Below are 24,909 nucleotides of genomic sequence, written 5' to 3'. Positions count from 1 at the left end.
CATTACAAACATGACCAGAGCCAATCAACCCGCAGCTGAAGTAAAACAAAAAGGTGCCAGTCTTACCTTGTTAGAGGCCATCTCGCTGACCGAGTGCCGGGTCTGCAGGGTCTCCAGCTGGTCTAGGCACCAGTCAAGCTCCTCCAGTGTCTCGGTGGCCAGCTTCTGGTAGGCCTCTTCTGCAGGGAGAGAGGGGAGTGAAGGGTCAGTTCTGAGGCCCTTCAGGGGTCTAGCTGAGGCTCCCAGCAGAGGGCCCAAACGGCCATACAGCGCCATGTTGGGGTGTCCCGGCTGGACGCATGGGTGGTTCTTCATGCTGTGCTACGACCCTCCACGGTGAACGTCAAGGCTCCCAAATTGAGCCAAAAAAACCCTCCCCAGGAAAAATATACAGAACCTCAGTCAGAACTGTAATCCTCGAGTGGCAACGTGAAGCCACAGGCCGCAGTCGAATCTCATGGGAACAGTATATCCCTAAAGAAAATACACAAAGGGGCCGCACACGTACATAGAGCAAAATGGACACACACACATACACACTTACTCACACACACTCACACACACAGAGCGATGTATCCAGTGATCTAAGGTCCAATGTGCTGTTAAGCGCAGAGCGAGTGTCCCAGTGTTGGAGTTGTGTGCTGTTTGTGAGCAGGCCCATCTCTGCCCAGCAGCTCCTGCTTTACATCCCCAAGCTTTACATCCATACAGACCAGCCCAGAATAACGGCTAAAGGCATGATGTCTGAGCAACACACACAGACATACACATGCATGCACACAGTGTATGAAGGGCTGACGCCAACAGATGACCCGTCTCTTCTCTGTCTCTAGTCTTCCAGCAGTGATAAGGGATAACGAGCCAGAGAGGGGGAAAAAAGAAAAGTCTGTTAGCTGTGTGTGTGTGCTAGCGCGGCAGATGCCCTGTGTGTGCGGGGGGTGGCCGTGGCGCGTCGCTAGCTGAACGTGAGCAGAGCTTCCCTCTAAAACAGGAGCCTGAAGGCTGCCAGTGCTGCGCCGTGGAAGGAGAGCGCAAGCTGCAGCCAAACCATGGCTTGGAGTATACAGGATTCAATGAGGAGGGAACAAGAGAAAGAATTTGCTGGATGCAATGCACAGGATTTGGTTCTATAATTATCTACAAAACTGAACCCAGCTTCACAAAACGTAATTCAGTAAGTAAGAAAAACAGCATCTAAATGGAGACAAGGTGTTCCAGTTTCAAATTTGAACTACAGTAGGGGGAATTCTGCAAAGGATCATGGTACATGTGATTGACTAGACACCCCAGTTTTATTAATATAGGGGGCAAGGGCAGATTCAGTGATTTGGGGGCCCTAGGCAAAATATAGGAATGGGGCCCTATTCAGTGTTTTAACACTGACATTAAAAATTTCAGCATATGTTATTTAGCATTGATCATTTAAAAAAAATTCTAAACATATAATTTGCATTTTTAGTTGGCCCTTGGCTTCTGGGGGCCTACGGCTGTTGCCTAGCCTTGCCTAGTGCTAAGTCCGCCCCTGTATGGAGGGAGACCTACAATTGTATTTTCCTCCTTTAATTAAATAACCTCCTTGGGGAGTACAGTGATTATGACGCATCGTATACAGAATGTAACGTACAATGAATACATGTGCAGGGTATTTTTATTAGGCCATCAGTCCATTATTCTGAAGACTATTAGAACACATTTAAATCCATTTGAAATTCAAGTCGTGACGTGCTCAATTCAAATGAAACTTTGGGATACTACCCTGTTCTCCAAAAAGCACTTATCCACACCATTTATACTCTATATCTATGTGTCCTAGTGAAATTGTATTAAAATGATCCCTGACTCAGTTTCATTCAGATTCCTAGTCAACGGTAGTGCACGTTAGCATGTGTAGATTGAAAACCTGAGACATGAAGCACAAGAAGCACATGTTCACTCATCTAACAAAGCTCGGATTATCCCTGTCACTTTCTTTCCTTCTTCCTTCCTCTTTCTCTTTGTCTCTCTCTCACTCTGCTTCTCTCTCTCTCTACGCAGGACTGGGGTGCCACTCTCTGAAAGGGACTGCACTGACGTCAATGGCATTCTTCTCATGCTTAGTGCGACACCAGACACCAGCACGAGCGAGGCCACTGGCTCCGTGGACAGCAGGGCTGCTATGATATTCTGGACTGGATCACGATGATCCGGATCGAGGACTCGGAATATACTACTGGCTCAGTGTTCATCAATATAACATTAGCTGTAGCATTACTAAGCTCTTGGTGTTACACCTGCTTAGAGGAGAAATTGAAGGAATAGTTCATTAAAAAATTATATTTACACAAATTTCCGCTTAACTGAAAACGATTCGCTGAGACATGTTTTGTGCCTGAAGTTTTGTGTATGCACTGGAGCTAGAGTTTAGGTGACAGACTTTCAGTTCTTGTTACAAAAATGTAATGAGTAGCTTTAGTGCAAAACTAAAGGAGCAAATGCTAGAACCAAACCTATCATGATTATTTGTGTGAGTTTAGAATAAGAGGACAATTGTGGAAACTAAGAATTTTGTCTAGACGGAGTAATAATATAGGTCACTAACGACTTAAACTAAAACACGTCTTTCTAATGGATCTTTACAAAAATACACATTTGCTGTATATACTGTATTTTTGTCAACTATTAAGTTAGTGCTTTATTTAGTTAACTTGTTAGTTGATAATAGTCGAGTTAGCTAATTACTTAACACTTGCTAAGTACATATGTGTACTGTATGCATATATAATGTACACTGCTTTAGTTAATGTTAATTTAAAGTTAGCCTGTTAACTAACTTCAACCATCACACCAAGTTATAAGGGCTGGTCAGGTAGCTAATATTTTGGATGGAAGCCTGTTTATGAAAATAGACTGACATATAATGTATAAGGCATGCTGTAGTTATATAATTATGTTTCAAATGACACAAAGTTGGCAAACTTAAAATGAGTGTTTCTGTGTGTTAGCAAGCTGATATTAGCTTAGTGATACAAACTAAACCAGCAGGGCTGTTGGGAAATTGCAACCGGTGCCTGCACTGTCCTGTAGACTGCCTGTATCTCTAGTTCAACATTCCTCAATATAACATTTGCTTCAGCAAAAAAAAAAAAAAAAAAAAAAAAAAATTAACGTAATACACAGTTAGTGTTAATTACAAGGTGGTGTTTCAGCTAATGTTAAGTAGAGGGATAAGGATGTTTAGTTACCTAGCAAACTATGATTAACAAAAACACCTAATGTTAGCAACTATACCAAATGTTGGTGATATAGAAAATGTCAATGTTAATTGAACGCATGTTAGTGAAAAAATATTTATAATGCTGTCATGTCATGGTCCAGTTCTGATGCTCACATGCCCATTGTAGGTGCTTTCAGAGGTGGACAGGGGTCAGCATGGGCACTCTGACAGGTCTGCGGCTACGCAGTGCCATATGCAGCAAGCTGCAATGTGTGTTCTGACACCCTCCTACGTTATGTGGAAGTTTATTGGTGAAAATAAACTGACTTATTTTTAATGCTGTCACTGCATGAATAACACACACACACACACACACACACACACAATATATAAAAAATACAGTGCTCTCCACTAATATTGGCACCATTGGTAAATATGAGCAAAGAAGGCTATGAAAATTTGTCTTTATTATTTTGATCTTTTGACCTTTTGTTAATTTTTTTGAAAAAAAAAAGTTAAATATAGGTGCGCAAAAATTATTGGCACCCCATGAATTCATATGAGAAAAATATATTTGAAATATTCCCATTGATATTTAAAAAAAAAAAAAAAAAAAAAAAAATGTAGTACACCTGGGTGACTAGGAACAGGAAATTGTTCAAACATGATTGTTCAAACTTCCTGTTTCACAGGGGTATAAATATCAGCTAACACATAGGCCAAATTCCCTTAGTCATTCATAACAATGGGTAAGACCAAGGAATATAGCTGTGATGTGCGGCAAAAGGTTGTTGAGCTTCACAAAATGGGAAGTGGCTATAAGAAAATAGCACAAGCATTGAAAATGCCCATTTCCTCTATCAGGGCAATAATTAAAAAGTTCCAGCCAACTGGAAATGTTATGAATCAACCTGGAATTGGACGTGTGTCTATAATGTCTCACGCAGAAGTTAGTTGCATCTCAGGGTCAGAAAGTCTCCTTATATGTTTATATATATATATATATATATATATATATATATATATATATATATATATATATATATATATATATATATATCCTTTAGAAGAAATTTTGTTTCTTAAGGCCAAGCAGGGATTTTTCAGCCCAGTCCAGCGTTTTATATTATCGTTCAGCAGGGCTGCAGCTGGACACTGCAGGACCCGGAGTGTGACACCCCTGACCTAATTATTGTGCTCATATAAGCAGAGACTGCTGACATTAGATTGTTGCTCTTCCCCGAGCTGCTTGATGCATATTCATCCACATCACAGCCCTCACCTCTACTCCAGTATCCTATTTTAAACGTGCTATAAATAGCCTGAGGAACATATGCTAATCAATACAATGACAGGTGTGTCATAAATCGATGAGTCCATCAGTCAGTGGAGAGCCATTTCTTATCACAGCCTCTGTCTGGCTTCTGGTGTCAGAGAGATTTTACAGCAGTTATTTTAGGCGTACATGTGTAACAAGGTTTAAAATAAAACACTTTTATTGCTTTTAAAGAAAATTGTTGATCAAATATTGCCAGATATCATGGGTAATACCTGTTTCAACAATCGCTTGCAAATCTTTGTGACATTTAACCTACTTTGGGCATATTGATGGCGTGACCCTTTACTTCTATATGAACACTTAGGTAAGTGAGTCTCATACAAAATACACAAACTGCTTTAGACTTTTCATCACTGTTTCCCTTCTCATAAATCCTCACAACTACTCCACAATAATTGGATTTTAAAATTTTTATTTTTAATTATTTTCCATTTTCATCTGAAAATCAGTATAGTTCTAATTAGCTTTTACTGTATCTTTACTGTTTTTTCATACACATCTACATATTTTAGTTCAAATTTTTATTTATTTCTTGACAAGAAAGTTGATTTCGCGGTTTGTGGCTGATCTTTATTCGGAGTGCATTAAAATGGTGCATTCATCGATGAAATGGACACTCAATCCCTTCCTGATAGCGATGTCAATGTGCAGAAAAGCAAAAATGTAAAGTAATATGTCATTTTTGGGGGGGTTACAGTTACACAATGAGTACAATAATTCTACATTTTTTTTTTTGTTTTACATTTTAAGTGGATTTAGCAGATTTGTTTACAAAAATGTGTTGGTAATGCATTACTTGAGATAGAATTATAGCTAAGGTTCCCTGAACTAGCATTATTTACAACATTAATTAACCTTACAAACTAAGAACTTTAATATCTTTAAGTGGTGGTACTTAAGTACATTTTTCAAGTATCAAAGTGTTTTCATTTTTGGGAAACTTTTACCTCACTGCATTTTAACATGTAATATTACTTAAGAAAACACGTTGAGGTACGCCGTTTTTAATAATACTTAATTCATAATTTGTCTTCACCTGTTACGAGGTGCTTAGTAGTTACAGCTCACACACACACACACACACTTACTGATGTTGTGTATGGTAGCTTTTCTTAATAAAAAAAAAAAATTTGCTAAACCTGCATAATGTCTGCAATTACAGTAACTCCCTGATTGACTCTCGCTGTGTGCTTGTAACAATAGAAAACTCTCTCCTTATAAAGGTATGTTGTGCAGGAGAATGGAACATTGAATTGCATAAATTGTTAAAATATATTTGATACTCAAGTACATTCAAAAGCAAGTACTTTTGTACTTTTACTTAAGTAGAAATTTTACTCTTTAATGTTGATATTGGTTTAAATAAACCAAGTAAGCCCAATAAAGCACTTATATTAACAAGTGTTTATTCCATCCATGGATAAGAAAAGGAAAACGCCCTTCATGTTTTATTCATTAACGTAATGGAATGATTACCAATGTTTTTCCCCCCTGAAGTTTTAGACTGCATTTTTTAAACTATAATAACCCCGCTACTGTGTTAAAGTGCTTATCCAGCAGCGGGACTGCGCTCAGTTTTTCCAGTGATGAATGAAGACGGTTCATGCAGTGGGACTGAGAGAAGAAAAGTGTGAAGTGTTGTAGCAGCATGTGACATGAAGCGCTGTGATAAGCGCTGTGGCATGCAGGTGTGATAAACATTGTGTGGCCCTGCTGTATTTGTACTGATAACCTGGTGATCTCACACCTTCCTCCTGATCTAAAGTTTCAGGAAACCTGGCCAGGAAACCATGCATGCTATTCATCACGACAACAGATAGACAATATGCGTCTTGCAAACTTCTTATACATACACACAGACCCAGGCATGCACACAGGAAACAGGACAGCATGTTAAAAGAATAGCTGAAGATACTACACCTGTGTATGTGGTCTTTGTGATGGGGGGAGGGTTACACATGGGTGATCTCCTAATGGAAAGAATAAAAAATATGTAAGGGGCACAGAACACAAAAAGTCTTTGCACCACTGAACTTCCACAGAACAGGAAAACTCTAAGCTGCTGCTCATTTACACTGGACACTATGAATATGTAAAAATATCGGTTCACTTGGAAAAAGTGCTAGAATAGAGTGAAAGCAGGCTCTTGAAGCTTTGTTTAGCAGAGTTATGCACTAACAATGAGGAACTGGGTCCAAAGCCATAACTATATTATAAATATTTCTCCTTCCCCATTTATTTATTGAGTCAATATCAAAAGTTCGAGTGGAATGATGATTATGTTTATCCCGGCACAGAAAAAAGCAGTAGGTCCGACTATTCCAGGATCAGGGAGTATTTATTAAATCGACCTGTCGATCGATTTGCTTACTTGGTGGAGGCTCTTTCTTGTTGGACATTTGTCAGTGCTGAAAAATTATTCCGTACAGTTCTTAAGCTAGCCAGGACCTGAAGGGTAGAACATGACAAAACATGACGCAAGTCAAGATACATGCATACTGCATAACTAAAAAAAGCTAGTTGGTAACAAATTCGCTATTCAGCCAACATAAATTTTTGAATAATTCAGAATATTCAGTAGTTAATAATGTTCAGAAGCAACTTCCAAGCTAAATTCAGACTGGAGATTAAAGGGAAAAGAAAGGAGAAAGGAAAAACCCTAAAACCTTAATACAGCAGTGCTTTACAGTAGTGGAAACCTACCTGTGCAAAAGGGGTAACAATCATGTCATCTCCATGTCTACAGAGTGGAACAAAACAAGTTTTAATGAGTACAGTCAATAATCAGCGGACATTCATGTTTACCATTAATTGCTATGTATGATCCATTGTCTTAAACTGTCTTTTCACTCTAAAACTGTTTTTAAATGGAAAATCTAGACATCACATCACACTATAAAGCACAGGTTCTCAAACCTTCTGCAGCCAGGCATATCATTTATTACCATAATCCAACTAGTCAAATATTAGGCTCATTATTTACTTGTTTGCTATTTCCTGGAGCCATAGAGCTTCCACAGGATGTTATTTATAGACTACTTGTTTATGAGTTATCAAGTTAAACACATTCCTTTCAAGGAAAATAACTAAGAACTCGATATGATGTTATTTAGTTTTCCTGGTTATGCTTCCCCAGAAGCCAGTTTGAGAACCACTGCTGTATGGTACACACTATACCCGCTAGCGATGTTCTTTAATGCTTCCACTCACATGTCGCTGGCGATGGAGGAGTTTCTTGACATGGACTTTGGCGAGAGGTCATAGTCACTGTCGGAGCGATACAGGAACGACTCCCTCCGCTGGCTATGGACGAAGTTGGCCTGCAGGATGAGACCCGACCCGGGGCTGGCCATCGGGTCCAACGGGCTGCGTCCTGACGACGTTCCATTGTCCACATCGAAACTGCGAAAACACATTGGATTAGATAACAGAGTTAACACGTTGACTACGGATAGATATTGTACTATTGGATTTGATACTTTTTGCTACAGTGATACATTCAGGATAGAATATAAACCTAAACAAGCGACAGTATTTTATATTCCATCTAAGCAAAAAATATGTAAAACAAAATATATTATACTACAGTGTTTTCCGAATTCTGAATCTGTTTAGTCAGAAGATTCTCATTTTCTATAACAGCAGCTTTGACCGTAGTTCTAACTACAAGGCTAATCAGGTTTATATTAATTTGCACGTTCTAATACGTTATCTTTTCTAAAGTAACAACTATAATTATAGTAACAACTATTATTAAGCCTAGTAATACATGTATTAAAAATGTGTTATTATTTAAAATGAAAAGAAACGTTCATTTAACATGGAGTATTCCAGTGTCAGCAATTTGTAACAGACATAGGTAAAACTTTAAGGTTTTCCAAGATGCATTTTTGTTTTATGAACTTTAAGAGAGAGAAAGATGAGAGCCCGGTGAGGGGATGACGTAAGTAATAACAGAAACTAACTAACAGCATGTAACATTAACAGCATGTCCTGTCGCGTTTTGTTCCTTACATAAGCTCCCAGGAAAAAAAAATCGTGTGTGTTTTGTGGGGAAAAAAAAAAAATCTCTCATGCTATTCTTTCCTCATACTCAATGTTCCAACTAAACCCACAAGTTTTCTAGGGTACTGAGGGCTGATGACTTTGCAGGCCTGTTTGTCATCCAGGAATGTGGGAGTGTCAGTGCGGTGTTTGGATATGAAACACAAAAGGCAACCTCAGAGCCTGGCTAACAACTCATGACCCTGTTTTATGCCAAGTTCTATTTGTCCAGGTTTCCTATTGACATGATACACTAACAATTAGTGGATGCAACAAATATTTCATTTGGGGAGCTTATACCAATGGTGCTTTTAAAAAATAAGCCACAGATTAATGAAATAAAACCCTAGGAGATATATATGGCGATAAATAATACCACAAAGCAAGTTAATCCTGTTTTAACCAGTGTCCAGTCAGCAACAACAATATCCTGCATCACATTTCATTACGGTCATACAAAACAGCTTATCTGTAAATCTAGAGGCAAGAGAGTCAAAGAGGAAAGAAGATTTACAGTAGACGTGTTATTCAATAACTTATATGTATTGTTAAGTTTTAGTATTCAAATCTACTAAGCAGCAGTGTGACTAAGGAGCTTATTTTTAATCAGGATTTAAACATCTGAAGAAATAGAGGCTGTATCCTGTTCATTTAATGAGATCAAATGTCAAAGTAATATAAAATTATTAAAATGTGGTGTTGTTTTTTTTTAACAAAACTTTTTGAATAATTGTGATAAATACTCAGGATAGCGCAGACCTGTTCTACACTATTTGAGAGCACATGAATCAAAAATAATTCTTCTTTTGATATATTAGGACACCAGTGATGTCCATATATGTGAGACAGATATGCCATTCAAATCAGATGAATAATTATTTTATTAATAATTTGTATTGATCGTATTAATCAATAAATCGGTTTTAATTTGCATCTGATCGTTTTAAACAATATATAACAACAATAATTTAAAAAAAAAACTGCGATTCACCTTCTCAAATGCAGTCACTTTTCTTTTTCAAAGTCAAAGTCAAATATAACATTGAAAACATGTCTTATGCTGCAGACTCGGGGAACAATAACACTATTGACATTCTCAGTGATAATTAAAAGGGTTATTACTGCTCCAGTGAAGTTCCTGTGTAATCAAACACTGCAGGAGATGTCAGCTCTGTGAAGTTTACTGCGTTTTAATAGTGGCGCTTATCTTCCTAAGACACACTCCCTCGCAACCGGTGTGTGTCTCCTTGGTGATCAGCCGTACCACAGCTACCTGGGTTGACCCAGAACACCCAGAGAGTATTAGTACAATCCCAAAGTTCCTGGGATTCCCTCTGGGCTGACGTAGAGCGTGATGTGGCATTGCGTCTCTCCGGCTCTCGCGTACCTCACTGGCAGACCTCAGGCTTGTAGTCACCGTGATTACACAGACGGGTGCAGTTCAGGCCACTATTGGCTAATACTGACTAATCCACTCAGCTTGACATGTTAAAACAAAGCTAAGCAATGCACACCAGTGCTGAGAAAACAAAATGTAGCCACGTGCAGGGTCCTCTGTGGACGTCAATACTATGGGGATGATGGCAGGCTTAACCAGTGTTACGTCTGAGCTCAGTGAAAACACTGAACTTTTAAACTTATCTACTAAGAGCCATATTACAAAGCCTTATCGTTTTATATAACTAGATCCTTCTAAATGTATTATGCCTGAGCTGGCCTTTGTCTTTATTCTTCAATGAGCAACAATAGTGGAATAGTTTAGCAACAAAATGAAACGTACATGTTCAGGCAAGACGTTTCTGGTGCCTGAAGTTTGCTTCTACACTGCAGCTAAAACGCTAATATGGCAAAGAGCAGCTAAATTATCACACCATTCTAGACACTGGATTGCTGAAGCAAATAGTTTGGCATCACTTCATGCTAGAATCAGATGTATAGTGCCCTCCACTAAAATTGGCAGCCTTAGTAAATATGAGCAAAGAAGGCTGTGACAAATTGTCTTTATTGTTGAACATTTTGATCTTTTGTTTAAAACAATTCACAAAAATACTCTGCTCTCATGGATATCAAACAATTGCAAAACACAACACAGGTTTATCCAAAAAAAAAATATTTGAAGTATATTCCCATTGATATTTTAATTTTTTAATTGGCTGAACAGGAAATTGTTCAACCATGACTTCCTATTTCACAGGGGTATTAATATCAGGTAACACATAGGCCAAATTCCCTTAGTCATTCATAACAATGGGTAAGACCACGGAATATAGCTGTGATGTGTAGCAAAAGGTTGCTGAGCTTCACAAAATGTGAAGTGGATATAAGAAAATAACACAAGCATTGAAAATGTCCATTTCCACCATCAGGGCAATGATTAAGAAGTTCCAGTCAACTGGAAATGTTATGAATCTACCTGGGATTGGACGTGTGTCAATATTGTCTCAACTCACTGTGAAGAGGATGGTTCAAGTGGCCAAAAAATCTCCAAGTATCACAGCTGGAGAACTGCAGAAGTTAGTTGTGTCTTGTGGTCACCACTGGAACTTCAAATGGGATCGGGTTCTATGGTAAGATGAAACCAAAATAGAACTTTTTGGCAATGAACACCAGAGGTGTTTTCGGTGCACACAGAGAGGTAGCCATATGGAAAAGTACCTCATGTCCACAGTTAAATATGGCGGTGGCTCTTTAATGTTTTGGGGCTGTTTTTCTGCCAGAGGACCTGGACATTTTGTTAGGATACATGGCATCATGGACTCTATCAAATATCAACAGATATTAAATGAAACCTGACTGCCTCTGCCAGAAAGTTTAAAATGGGCTGTGGTTGTATCTTCCAGCAGGACCATGATCCAAAACATACATCAAAATCAACACAAAAATGGTTTACTGACCACAAAATCAAGGTCCTGGCATCCCAGTCCCCTGATCTAAACCCCATAGAAAACCTGTGGGGTGAACTGAAAAGAAGAGTCCACCAGCGTGGACCTTGAAATTTGAAGGATCTGGAGAGATTCTGTATTGAGGAACGGTCTCAGATCCCTTGCCACGTATTCTCCAACCTCATCAGGCATTATAGGAGAAGACTCAGAGCTGTTATCTTGGCAAAGGGACCTAGCACAAAGTATTGACTAAAAGTGTGCCAATAATTGTTGCACACATATATTTAACAAAAATATTTTTTCGGATAAACCTGTGTTGTGTTTGCAATTGTTTGATGTCCATGAGAGCAGAGTGTTTTAGTGAATTTTTTTAACAAAAGATCAAAAAGTTAAACAATAAAGAAAATTGTTCACAGGCTTCTTTGCACTTATTTACCAAGGGTGCCAATATTAGTGGAGGTCACTGTAGGTAGGAGGAATTTTAAAATGGGCTGTAACAATAAAAGTCATCTGGATGACAGTATAGTTCCTATTTTGTTTTGTACACTTTTTTTTTTTGCAAATACAGACTGATCATTTATTAAACAGTTTATGTACAATTGGAATTAGTTACTTATTGCGGTGCCTTTTGTGGAGAGTGTGGGATGGTTTACACATGACGTTTGCAGAATGCTAAACTAGCAGCTATTAGCTTTTCTTAATTGTTAGCTTGGGACGTGCATTTCCTGAACAACTGTTTATAGCTTGTGTATGTAATTGATAACAGGAACTAACTTGTTTTGTGGACGTTTCACAACATCAATTGTAACTGTAAATAGAAACAAAGTTTGACGCATTGTTCTTTAATAAATAAAAACGTGGTAATCCTTTACAAATTGCTGTTATATAAGAGGAACACCACACTTCAGCTCATGCTATTATTAGAAAAATCAACTTTGGGGTTGTAGTGCAGCACACCACCCTGTTCATCAGGTTTCATTCTTTACTTTTCACCTTTAAGCAATCTAAACCGAAACATCGATCTAACATCAGCCCAAAACCTTCATGCCTTCACTAACACACAAATCAAGCAACAGTTTCTGAGGAGCAGCACTGAACCCAGAATGATCTCAGATAAGTTGCAGCTTCTCCATATAAAACAGCACGTGACCATTAAAACGAATAACTGGAACTCTGACCTAGGGCAGAATGCGCAAGAGGAGAAAGTAACGTGCTGTACCATCTCTCTATCTCGGTCTCCTTTCCCTTCTCTCCACTTTACTGCACTTCATCACTGACAAGTGAGCATGAAGTGATGACCTCCCTATGTTCCTCAAACAAGGATTACTGCATGCCTCAATCTGGGTTATGTTACACATTCATGAATATAAACAATCTGACTGGATTAAAACATGGCACTGTTTGTTCTTTCAGTGTCTTCACCTTGAAAGCGCTGTACCCTGATAGCAGTGCACACCAAGTGAAATGTCTTCTTTAATTGGTTACAGTGCAGTGTGACCCTGACCTACCGCAGATCTGGAGTAGAATTAACAGCAAAGAAAATGCCAGAGAGCCTGTAGCAGACAGCATAATGCCAGAGAGACTGTAGCAGACAGCATAATGCCAGAGAGACTGTAGCAGACAGCATAATGCCAGAGAGACTGTAGCAGACAGCATAATGCCAGAGAGACTGTAGCAGAGAGCATAATGCCAGAGAGACTGTAGCAGACAGCATAATGCCAGAGAGACTGTAGCAGACAGCATAATGCCAGAGAGACTGTAGCAGAGAGCATAATGCCAGAGAGACTGTAGCAGACAGCATAATGCCAGAGAAACTGTAGCAGAGAGCATAATGCCAGAGAGACTGTAGCAGACAGCATAATGCCAGAGAGACTGTAGCAGACAGAGGTTCTTACAGTTGTTATAGTCAGGAAACTCTTAATTATAAAATAATTCATAAACCCCTTTAGTATTGAAAGAAACTATTCAAAATATTATGCATATTATTTAAGTGTATACAATAATTCTTGACTATTCATTGAAGCCAAAGAGTTTTGTTAATTCCTGAACTTTCCAAATATTTTTATTCAAATTGTCATTAAATTCCAGTCGACATTATTCATAGACATAATAACTTTGATAAAGGTTCTTAAGGCAAACTCCTGTCTTGTCTACATGCACCCCTGTGGCTTCTGGGACCCCACATTGAGAACAATGGCTCTAAGAGACTCGCACATTTGTAACAGAGTTCAAGCTGTTGCATTACAGATAACACAAAATGCCAGTTAAAATCAATAAGACTGATGTAAAAGAGGTCATTTTGCCCTGGAATGCAACTTTGTATTTGACTGTAACCAAACTTAACTGCGCACCTATTATGGTTTTGAAGTGTGCCTAATTTTGTTTTAAAGCTCTCAAAACAGGGATTTACATACATCCAAGGTCAAAAAACACTTTAATGTGCTCATAATTTAAACTGCAGCATTACCTTTTTTCCTCCACAGTGTCAAAAATGACTTGTTCAATGATCCGTTCTAAAGGATTCATTCTAAACACCTCCTATCAGAGAGCATACTCTGCTCTGATTGGTCAGATGTCCCAGTCTGTTGTGATTGGTCTACCGCTGTCAGCATGTTTCAAAAAGGAAACACCCACTACCATAACGACTTTCAGCTCAGTCTGTCAGCGAGCAGCCGATGAAGATCAGAGGCGGGGCTTTTTGTTACAAACCTACGTAGGTTTGTACAGGAAGTAAGTGAGGAATTACTAACGACTCGTCTCAGCTGTTCAGAATCGGTTCCTTCTTTTGGGAGTCAATAACTCAGTTTGTCTTGCGCTTAGATTTTTGAAACTTTGCAGCCTGTTTTACATTCACAAATAGCTCTAATACACTACATGAAATTAATATTTGAAAAACCATATTAGGTGCACTTTAAGTTTCCTGTCTGAATACACGTTTTACTCTTACAGCACCACCATATCCTGTTCTAGTAAAATTGTCAAGACAAGCCCACTAGTGCAAACAAATGACCACTATTTGATTTGGCAAATTTTGTTGACTCGAGGCTAGAACCTAGAGACAACATTGAGCAAAAGTTTCTTTCTGCACGCTTGACAGATGCTGAAAGACCAGCGTTCCCAGCAATGACCAATCACTGATCCCTCTTCTTTACCCCGTCCACATACTACTCTGGGTTATGTTTTAAACCTGAAAAGCTATATTTACATGCCATGAAACTCTAGTTCCAAATACAACCCGCTTACTTATGGACAACATAAACATGTATTCAGCTGAGCGCAAAAGTTTGCACACCTTTAGGACAAAATAAAAATGAAATTACATCTATATCAAGACATTTACTTTATTACAAAAACATCAAACGTTTGTATTTCCTTTTCTGAATGTGATATAACTATTCTCTAATAATTTTAACAACTCCAAGATTTCTCAAATTCCTTGGTTGTAATATTTACACCACATTATACATGACTGATATCTCTGTTAGAAGTTTGCTAGATGTCATTAAAAAAAAAATCCAATTGAATCATAACCAAACCATTTTTTAAACCCTAGTTAATGTTGACTTTGCCTTATATTTTGGATTGTTGTCTTGTTCCAGGATCCATCCACATTTTACTTTTTTTTTTGACATAAGTGGTTAAAAAGATGTACGTTCACCCAGAAAACTTTTATAGCACAAGATTCCTTATCTGATGTTGTTTAACAAAGAAATCTCCTATTTTTCTGATACAAATCTCAGGGCAATTTTCTTAGAGTCTAGTAACTTAATACCTTCCAGGAGGAAATGGGCTGGTCACATCCTTTTAGGAAAAACCCAATCAACATCACAGCTCAAACGCACCAACGGCTTAACCCTTTCAGCAGCAGCTATTTACTTATGCGTACATAATGTTCTGTGTAAAATAGAAGCAAGGCGCTAATCACTTTTCCACTCAAATATTGCCTTCCAAAATGAATGAATAAATGAATAAATGAATAAATAAATAAATAAATAAATAAATAAATAAATAAATAAACACAGCATGTTTTTGTCCATATCCTAGCACACAGATACCTTTATCTTAGAGGCAGGACACAAGTGTGTAAAATCAGTAGCTTCTTTACTTGAAGCCAACCAATAATCATTGTTAAAACAGAACACAAGCAAGAGTTGGAAAACCGGAAATCGTAAACAGGGAAACAATGCAGATAAACATAGTTAAATAATTAACAAGTTTTCGCAACTTGACACAGGAACATGGAGGTATAAATTATTCAAGATCTAAAGTCACAAGCAGAGGCAGGACAATAGCAAAAACATGTCGCAATAAAAGCATGAATAGCAGCGCACTTAGAGATTTGTGACAGAAACTACTGACATTCACTCACTACTCATGAAAATACTTACAACTTACAGTAGCCTGGCTTTAGACTTTACTAGCCATTAAAAAAAAAGAAGAAAAATTGACCCTGATTGATTCTGAAAGCTTTTGGACAAACTATTTCACCTCACTATGTCTTATTATTAAATGGCCATATTCACAGTTGAGTTACGCATGTGTAGCGAGGATTTAATAAAGTATGAAACCTCAGACGTAACTACAGAGTTTTACACTGTTCAAACAGCTGTTTTCAGATTCAGAGTTACAAGGCAAGCTTTACAGTGATTAGTGTGATAATTACAACTAGGAATATTCATGTGGCAATATACTGACCATATACTATCCTCCTATTAAGTGTTTATTTCAGTGCTTGCTATAATCTCGTTCGGTGTTTTTTTATCTTTCATTTTGAAATGGTCTCCTCCTTTTTTGTTACATGGTACTGCATTCGGCCGCGGAGAAAACAATTCCTTCTTCGGTCTGCATTTTCTATCCTTGATTTTCTCTGGCTTAAAGGCAAATGCTTGCGTTTAAATGTGCTGGTCTAGATGCTATAGATAAACTTGTTTCTGTTTCTTCTACTCAAGAAACATCTGGCAACCACTGAGGTGTGGTGGAAGTGATTTACATGATCTGACTGGGGAGCCTAAAAGATCTACTTAAGTGTGTGCGAAACCGACTCTGTATTTGTGTAACTTTCCAAAAGTAAATACTGAAGTAACTTTTGGTCTTAATTCACTGATTCCGAATACAGCCGAATGGGACAATAACGATACCGATTTGGCATTTATTTAGAGCCAACTTCTGTGCAGGTATATTGTTTTTGACTGACATAATAATCACTGTAGCACATCAGTCCGGACTGGATTCCGTGGAGTTTTTTTTTTTTTTTTGTGATTGTTGCGGCCATAAATGCTTGATTTTGCTGCGCCTTTTAAAAAAAATCAAAAGTTTTTTGTGCTTTTTTTTTTTTCCTAGCAGAAAACTATTTGAATTGGCGCAATTGCAATTGCATGAAACTGTTTTGCATGGTCTTTCACAGTGATAGCCGGTGGTAAAGGAGCCCTTATAGCTGTACTCACGTTCGTCGCATGTAAATCGAAGAGGACTTTGGTTGAATGTGCATTGTGATGACCCAAATATGCGGAAAATCTGCAGATATTGCAGAGTTGACTTATCTTGGTTGACACACACACACACACTTCCCCAAACACACTGCAAATTAATCCCACCCAAAGTTTACATAGCTGAAAGAAACATTCCAGAAGCAGTATGCTCTGTTCCACACGAATTGTCCTTATACATGAACACATCCACGCTGACATAACCGTCCATCCATCGGCAAATATTGAATAAAAACACATACTTGGATGTCCATAACAAAAAGAGCATAACAACTATGCTTTTCCATAGCAGCACAATACCTTTATATACCTGTTATCTCAAGCCTAAGTGAATAACAATTCATTCAGACACGACAGTAATCACAAAAGATAAACTCCGCTATCCCAACAAACACTCCCTCCGAGTCTATAATAAGCACAAGAAGATAAGGAACAAGATGGGGCAGGAGAAAAGAGGCCGAGCTATCTGCCCTCCAACATGTAAACAGCGCTCGGCAGTCTCGGTGTGCTAACACAGAAACATCTCACACACTGGGAGTGATGACAAAAACACAGCGCAGACCACCGCTGAACCCACAACACGCATAAAACATCAGGAGCAGCCGAGCACTTAACCGCAATTAACCGCATGGCACAGAGTTAATTAACTAGAGAGCGGATTGACTGTTAATTCCACAGTTTGCCTATAAAACTAGCAAATATGACACTCGACACTCAGGAAGCAGCCAAAAGGCAGTGTGTGTGTTAGAGTGTGACAGTGAGATAGAGCATGTGAGAGCAAGGGGGGGGCCTGACAATGCCAGGAATGTGAGGATAAATCTCAAGAAAAAGGTATATGTTTCAGTATAAGAAATGAAACCAGAGGAAAAAGGCAGTTAGAACACGAGGATATTTAGACAGCTGGTTAAAGGAGCGTGGAGCTAAGAAAAGGGCAAGAAGCAACATGCTGAGACAGTAGAGGGAGAAATAATCCATTAGCAAGGCAAAAAGCACCTAACGTCAAGCAAAAGGTTTACCCTTCTGTGCATTTCAGTGAGCTGGTGGAGCGCGAACGAGGCTTCATAACAATACTCATGGTGGCTGAACGTCTCCGGTCGCACCGTCTCTAAAGCAAACGCGGCGTATGGGGCCGTCTTCACGTGTTTCCAACTCGCTGCACTCCCACACGCTCCTCTGTTCACACACACTCCGACCTACCACCCTTTCCTCATTGAAGTACTGTGTTTTTTCTCCGCCCCGTGTTACTACTATGTGTGAGAACCCGTCCAATCTGCTCTCACGCCCTCCCTCCAACTCTCTCTTTCCCAACTCTCCTGTCCTTCCTTCAGTCTGTCTCTCTCCCACCTCCAGTCTCTCTCTCCTGCCCTTCCTTTAGTCTGTCTTTTTCCTGCCTCAGGTCTCTCTCGCTCTCTCACTCTCACTTCTGCCTTATTCCTTCTGTCTGTCTCTCTACCACCTCCGGTCTCTCTTCTGCCCTTTCTTCTGTCTGTCTCTCTCCTGTCTAAGGTCTGTCTCTCTTTCGCTCCTGCCTTATTCCTTCTGTTTGTCTCTCTCCCACCTCGGGTCTCTCTGTCCTGCCCTTCCTTCTCTCTGTCTCTCTCCCACCTCCGGTCTCTTTCTCCTGCCCTTCCTTCAGTCTGTTTCTCTCCCACCTCCGGTCTCTCTCTCTCCTGCCCCTCCTTCAGTCTGTTTCTCTCCCTTTCTCTCTCATTCCTGCCTTATTCCTCCTGTCTGTCTCTCTACCACCTCCAGTCTCTCTCTTTCACTCCTGCCTTATTCCTTCTATCTGTCACTCTCCCCAACCCTTCCTCCTGTCTGTCTCTCTACCACCTCCAGTCTCTCTCTTTCACTCCTGCCTTATTCCTTCTATCTGTCACGCTCCCCAACCTTTCCTCCTGTCTGTCTCTCTACCACCTCAGACCTCTCTCACTCTCTCCCGCCCTTCCTTCAGTCTCTCTCTCTCCCACTTCAGGTCTTTCTTACTCATTCCTTCCCTTCCTTCTGTCTTTCTCTCTCCCACCTCCAGGCTTTCTCTCCTGCCCTTCCTTCTGTCTTTCTCTCTCCCACCTCCAGGCTTTCTCTCCCGCCCTTCCTTCTGTCTCTCTCTCCCACCTCCGGTCTCTCTCACTCTCTCCCACCCTTCCTCCTGCCCTTCCTTCAGTCTTTCTCCCTCGGTCTCCCAGAGGACTGCAGTGCAGACTGTTGTTCTGGGGTTGTAGTAATGCGCTGTAGTAACACAAGCAGGGCACGTGTGCAGCAGGACCCCTGAGCTCCTCTCGGGTGACAGAAATACAAGAAATTCCAGTAGAATAGCTTAAAGAGCTGCAGCTACAACAGGGTCAGAAATGCAGCTCAAACTTTTGCAGTATTTGATTTGAGCAGTGTCAATTACAAATACACAAACAACTAAACATTTCCAATCAATTCAAAACAGATTTCTTATTTGGATTTCTGGACAATCTAGTTAAATCAGATTTTGTGTTTTTTCATACATATTTATGTCCATTCTTTTCTGACCAAAACAGCATGGACATAAACCAGCATTAAGGCATGATGTGACAACGGCAAAAAAAAACATATCTCTTCAGCTTTTGTAGCTGTTGACTTTATTGTAAACCATAATCCATTGTGAAACCTCAAGCTCGTATTTCGTAACTTTAGCTCAGCACCATTCAGCATCTTTGTTACTATGAAAACCAGCAAAAGACGCAAGCAAATGCGAATACAGTCCGAACAAACAAAGTGAATTTAATCACTAGTCATTTATGCTGTAAAAAGTAAGTTAACAAAAACACACTTAGGGTTGTGCTGTTGCACAGCAGAGTTACTATTATCACCCTGAACTTGATTATTTTCCAATAACATCAATCCCAATGTATTTTATTCCTCTTACACAACAGCAATTTCACAACGATCTCAATACTTCATTATTAAAATGTATTTCTATCCATGTATATCTACACTTACTGTTGTGGAACAGCAGCAAAACAAGTTCGTTCCTGTTACTATCTCTTACATTATAATAGCTATAAACAGTTGTTCCCTCCCACTCAGTTGTCGTGTTACTGAGAAACCACAAACATTGAGGAATGGAAAACTGTTCAAACGGACACTGGAGACTCCTCCATAAATGTTAAATAAACACCTCCATAAACAATTGCACAGGTTTTTCAAATCTGTTATTTGGCATGCCTGCCATACAAGTCCCTGTGTGAGCTGTGACTACAGAAAACAACAATATATTCTATTATTACATTCTATTGAACTATTATCAGGGCTGCTGTTATAGAAAATTATACAACACCATCTGACCAATTCAGCAGTGCTGTGGTATAACGGTATTGAAGAAATAATTCCGATTTGCCCTGCTGTGTAAACAAAGCCTCTGATTGAAGGTGTGCATAATTAATCTCTTGTCTAAACATGACACAAACCTGATTTTTTCTTTAAATCAGATTAACCCTGTGTTGTATAAATAAAGATGATTGTTTTTATTATCCTGTGTTAGCAGCATGTCAACTGTAAAAAAAATTTCAATTGTAACTGTCAATACAAGTTTATTGGTTTTAATATACATATATATCGAGTGTGTGATATTTGTGGAGTCAGTTCAGTTCAGTAAGTCTTAACTAGTAAGTCATTTCAGTAAGTCTGTTCATGGTAATGACAGATGCAAACACAACACAGGATCAAGGACAAAAAAACCCCCCAAAAACCTGAAAATCTGAATTAAGCAATAATGTGTGTAATGCGAATACAGCATAAAAAATGATCACACAGATACACCACGGAGGAAAAAAAAGCAGACGATTTGTGTGAGTGTGATCGTTCGTTCATTTATTTTAAGTAAACGCTTTATCCTGGTCAGGATCCTGGTGGATCCGGAGTCTATCCTGGGAACACTGATCTTGGTCTTTATTTGACTATTACTTCTTTTATGGTCCGATTTAAACCATAAAAACCATTGTGCCAGGCCCACACTGATGTGGGTGGAACAGCTCTAGATTTAAAATTTGCTACTGCTGTTGTGTTTCCAAAGATTGATCCAAAAGTTGAACCCATAAACCCCCCTCTTAGAACAAGAATATAATGCAAAAGTATTATTTTAATGACTTCCTGTCTCATTTCTTACGAGCCAGTTTTATGAGTAGATGGTGATAATGTCACCGTAATAAACAAGCTACTTCTCACAACTGACTAAATGATTTCATTATGTTTATAAGAAAATCAGAAAAAAAATAAATCTCATGTCTGGTTACAAAAGGTCAGCAGAACAGATTTCCATTTCAACTGATTATTTCATTCTAATGTGCGTAAGAACTCAAGTCCATCTGTCCTGCTGCATTTTTCTCCCTAAAAACAGGTGAAGCATCCACTTCATCGACATCCAAATCTAACACTTCCACTCGATCCTGAAAATAATGGTGCTACTGTAGAACTGTAATGTGCAGCTAGACGTACACTCCTGTTAGGCTGAAGTGAAAACCTGCAGCCATTCTGACCCTGTTCAGATAAGACTGCACACCACTCTACTACATTAAATGCTGTGTATGACCCATAAAATTCCCACAATGCCAATAGGAATCTGCAAAACACTGTGAAATCAACAAACTAAGCTTTTAAGAAGCAACGATCTGAATGCTGCCATGTGATATTGCCCTCTTGTGTTTAAAAGAAGAAATAGCTTCCCAACAACAAAAGCATGACATTGTAAAGGAAAAGGAACATATATATATATTAAAAAAAAAAAACACTCAAAACTTAAAATCCTTTAGGAAAATTCTCAAAGGATTTGACGAAGAATCCGACATTTGCAAGTATGAAGCCTTTTTTTTTGTATCAAATTTTTTGTGCTTTCAAATTCCATACGTAAATCTCCTCACAGAGAATTCAACTCAAATACCTGTTTGATAAACAGACACACAAACATATATACTGCGGCATGTAAACGGGTGACATAGGCGGACGTACCTGTGAGACTTAAAGTAGCGTTTCCTCTTCTTGCCTTTAGGAGAGCTCATATTTAGAGCTAGTTGCCATCAGGCTAGCAGAGACAGACTGCCTGAGCTTCTGTTACCTGCACTGCACTGAAATCCTCTGACTTAACTCCATGTTTGTGTGACAGAGCCATGCACGTCACTATCCCCTGACCTCTCTCTCTATAATCCCATCAAATCCCAGTGTCCTTATTTGGTCTAGCCTAGTCTAAGAACAGTGTGGGCTTTCCCATCTCAACTCTTACATCAACACATTGAATCAGCAGCAGGAAGAGTGAACAGTCCCTATCCTGACTGCACTTGCTTTTTGTTCCAAAGTGACACTGTATGACTCTATGATCTCCATGTACAGCACACGCATCATTAACAGTTGCTTGAAAATACATCAGAATTAAAAGACTCCTGAATCAAGGGCACTGAAAATTGAAAAGCCTTTATAATCTATAGCTGATTTCATTTGTGTCTGGCGCGGAAAAAGGAGCTCTAGACTAATACAAATCAATAGGATGGACATTATGATATAAAACGGTGAACAGTAGTGTAACGTAATTAAAGGTAGAGATGTTGAGAAGATCCAGAGCGGCTCAGGCCAGGATAAAGTGATTACTAATGATGAATGAATGAGCTGTAGTGTTAGTGTTAAAATAAGGGTGGGTGAAATGACAAACGCTTCATGGAGCGATATTTGAAGACATTTCTATAATGCGTGATATTATGATATGTAGGTTTGCTAACAAACTACCAGCAAGATTGCAGTGATGCATTTAAAAAAAAAACCCCAGACAACTGAAAAACTACAGTTGGGGTCGTAAGTTTACATACGCCTTGTAGAATCTGCAAAGTGTTAAGAGTTAAATAATAATAATAATAATAATAAAAGGGATCATAAAAGATTGCATTTTGTTGTTTATTTAGTGCGGCCCTGAATAAGCGATTTCACATAACAGATGTTTAAATATAATCCACATGTACGATAATAACTGAATTTACACAAATTAATCAGTTCAAAAGTTTACATACCCTTGATTCTTAATACTGCGTGCTGTTACCTGGATGATCAACGACTGTGTTTGTGTGTTGTCAGAGTTGTTCATGAGTCCCTTGTTTGTCCTGCGCAGTTAAACTGCCCACTGTTTTTCAGAAAAATCCTCCAGGTCCTGCACATTCTTCACTTTTCCCGCATAATCTACATATTTGACCCCTTTCCAACAGTGACTATATGATGTTGAGATTCATCTTTTCATACCGAGGACAACCGAGGGACTCGTACACAACTATTATAAAAGGTGCAAACGTTCACTGATGCTCGAGAAGGCAACACGATACATTAAGAGATGTACACAAGAAGCTCATTGTAAATTGTTCTTATTTTGTTTAAAGATCTGACTTTTTCCACTTAGTACTGCCCTTCAGAAGCTACATAAGATATGTGCATGTTTCCCATTTAATAAGAACAACTGTATTACGTAGCTGAAAAAAGAAAACAGTTTGGAAAACCTGCCTTCCGGTCCAGAATGTTTGTTTGTATTTGAATTGGCCTCGTGTCAGTCATATTATAGACGAAGTTGCATGTTTATAGAGTTGTAACCTGGCTTTAAGCAGTTGAATGTCCAAGTGATGCCATGACTGTCCTTGCTAATGCTAACTCTAGTTAGCATGCGAATTCTATTTGGCCTCTAGTGGAACTCTTACCTACTGCACCTTTAACATTTGACCATGTTAAATATTCAGTACAAACTTTCAACATTAAATCAGCTCTTTAAATTAGTTTGTAATTGTTATTTAAAAAAATACAGTATTTGTGACCCTATTTATCGCAACATAAATATTATACAGTCATATTACCCTGCCCTAGTTGATCAGCTATGATGCTTTATACCGTGAGAACGTGTTTCAATTACTAAACCTCCTATTTATTATTTACGATTTGTACCACACGGCTGCTGAATTCTTGAATTAGACCTTGGGGAGTAATTTTCAGTAGTGCCAGCTGTGACATTTAAAAAGAAATGTTTTGAGAAGGTAATCATCAGCATTAGAGTTATCACTGATGTTACCCAGCTAGCTTGTTGCTAATGGTACTCGCTATTCTGGGCTGTTGTTGCTATGCTGCAATTTCTGCAATTTGCGGTGCTGCATGAATGTTTCAAGTTCACCACAGCATAAAATACAACCAGTAGCCACTCAGGCCATATTACTGTAAAAATGCGGTTAAAGTAACTTTTTATGAGCTTTACGCGATCTGACGGAGCAAAGTCTGAAAGAGGCGTCCATGTTTTTTTTCCTCACTTCGCACATCGAACATGCTGAGGTGGGAAATGACATCATTGCAACTTGCAAATTACCCACAAACACAGCACATTTAGAACGATATATTTGCAATGTATGACTGGTACAAGGGTCAGAAGGCCAGGGCACGGCAACAGAACCAAAAAAACTGACTACCACTACACTACATGGTAGTTTTCCTGATGTGCTCATCAACCAGAACCAGGTACCAGGCAAATGACTCGCTGCCTGATCTAATGTTCCTGGTGGATTAGAATATGAAACAGGAGCCGGAGCTGAAAAGTGAAAAAGAGACGCTTCAATCAGCGTAAAGGTTAGACAGGGACCTGGTTTATCAGGACACCGTGTTCACCTCTGGAAGATACTTGTTGAACCTGTGTGAGCTTGAACCAAGCCATTAAACTGGGATTAGCGCAGGTACAGTACAGATAGTACAGAACTGAACTGCACTCATATGACCCCAGGAGAAGACAACTAAAGCCACTTTAGTCTCACCAGCAGAATGCAGGTATATTCCTCCCAGTGATTTGACTCATGGATTTCCCCCTCACTTCGGGGGAAAAATAAAGCCCACAAACAAGAAAAAAAGAGAGCTGTACATTTCCAACACTGTATCTTCCCAGCTAGGAGTGGTTCTCTCCCATAATCAAATAGATGTGCATCTCATCATTTTCATTCT

The 24,909-nt window shown here is 39.0% G+C and overlaps 1 protein-coding gene across 5 annotated transcripts in view; it reads right to left on the bottom strand.

Annotated features, from left to right (window-relative positions):
- pde4d (phosphodiesterase 4D, cAMP-specific) overlaps positions 1–24,909 on the bottom strand; it is a 115,435-nt gene that overhangs the window by 21,178 nt on the left and 69,348 nt on the right. For 2 of the 5 annotated variants that reach the window (XM_053625500.1, XM_053625501.1), the window contains exons 2-6: positions 7,743–7,934; positions 7,236–7,272; positions 6,904–6,980; positions 6,453–6,502; positions 67–179 (exon numbers count right to left, since the gene is read on the bottom strand). In XM_053625500.1, coding sequence (XP_053481475.1) covers positions 67–179; positions 6,453–6,502; positions 6,904–6,980; positions 7,236–7,272; positions 7,743–7,934 — 469 coding nt within the window. Of the gene's footprint in view, positions 1–66; positions 230–657; positions 681–6,452; positions 6,503–6,903; positions 6,981–7,235; positions 7,273–7,742; positions 7,935–15,513; positions 19,152–24,909 lie in introns of those variants that run through there. The other 3 variants (XM_053625502.1, XM_053625503.1, XM_053625505.1) reach the window with 3 other exon arrangements.

Source organism: Ictalurus furcatus, chromosome 5 (genome assembly GCF_023375685.1).
Source record: "Ictalurus furcatus strain D&B chromosome 5, Billie_1.0, whole genome shotgun sequence".
NCBI classification, from domain to species: domain Eukaryota; kingdom Metazoa; phylum Chordata; class Actinopteri; order Siluriformes; family Ictaluridae; genus Ictalurus; species Ictalurus furcatus.
This window is presented reverse-complemented; position numbering and strand designations above follow the sequence as displayed.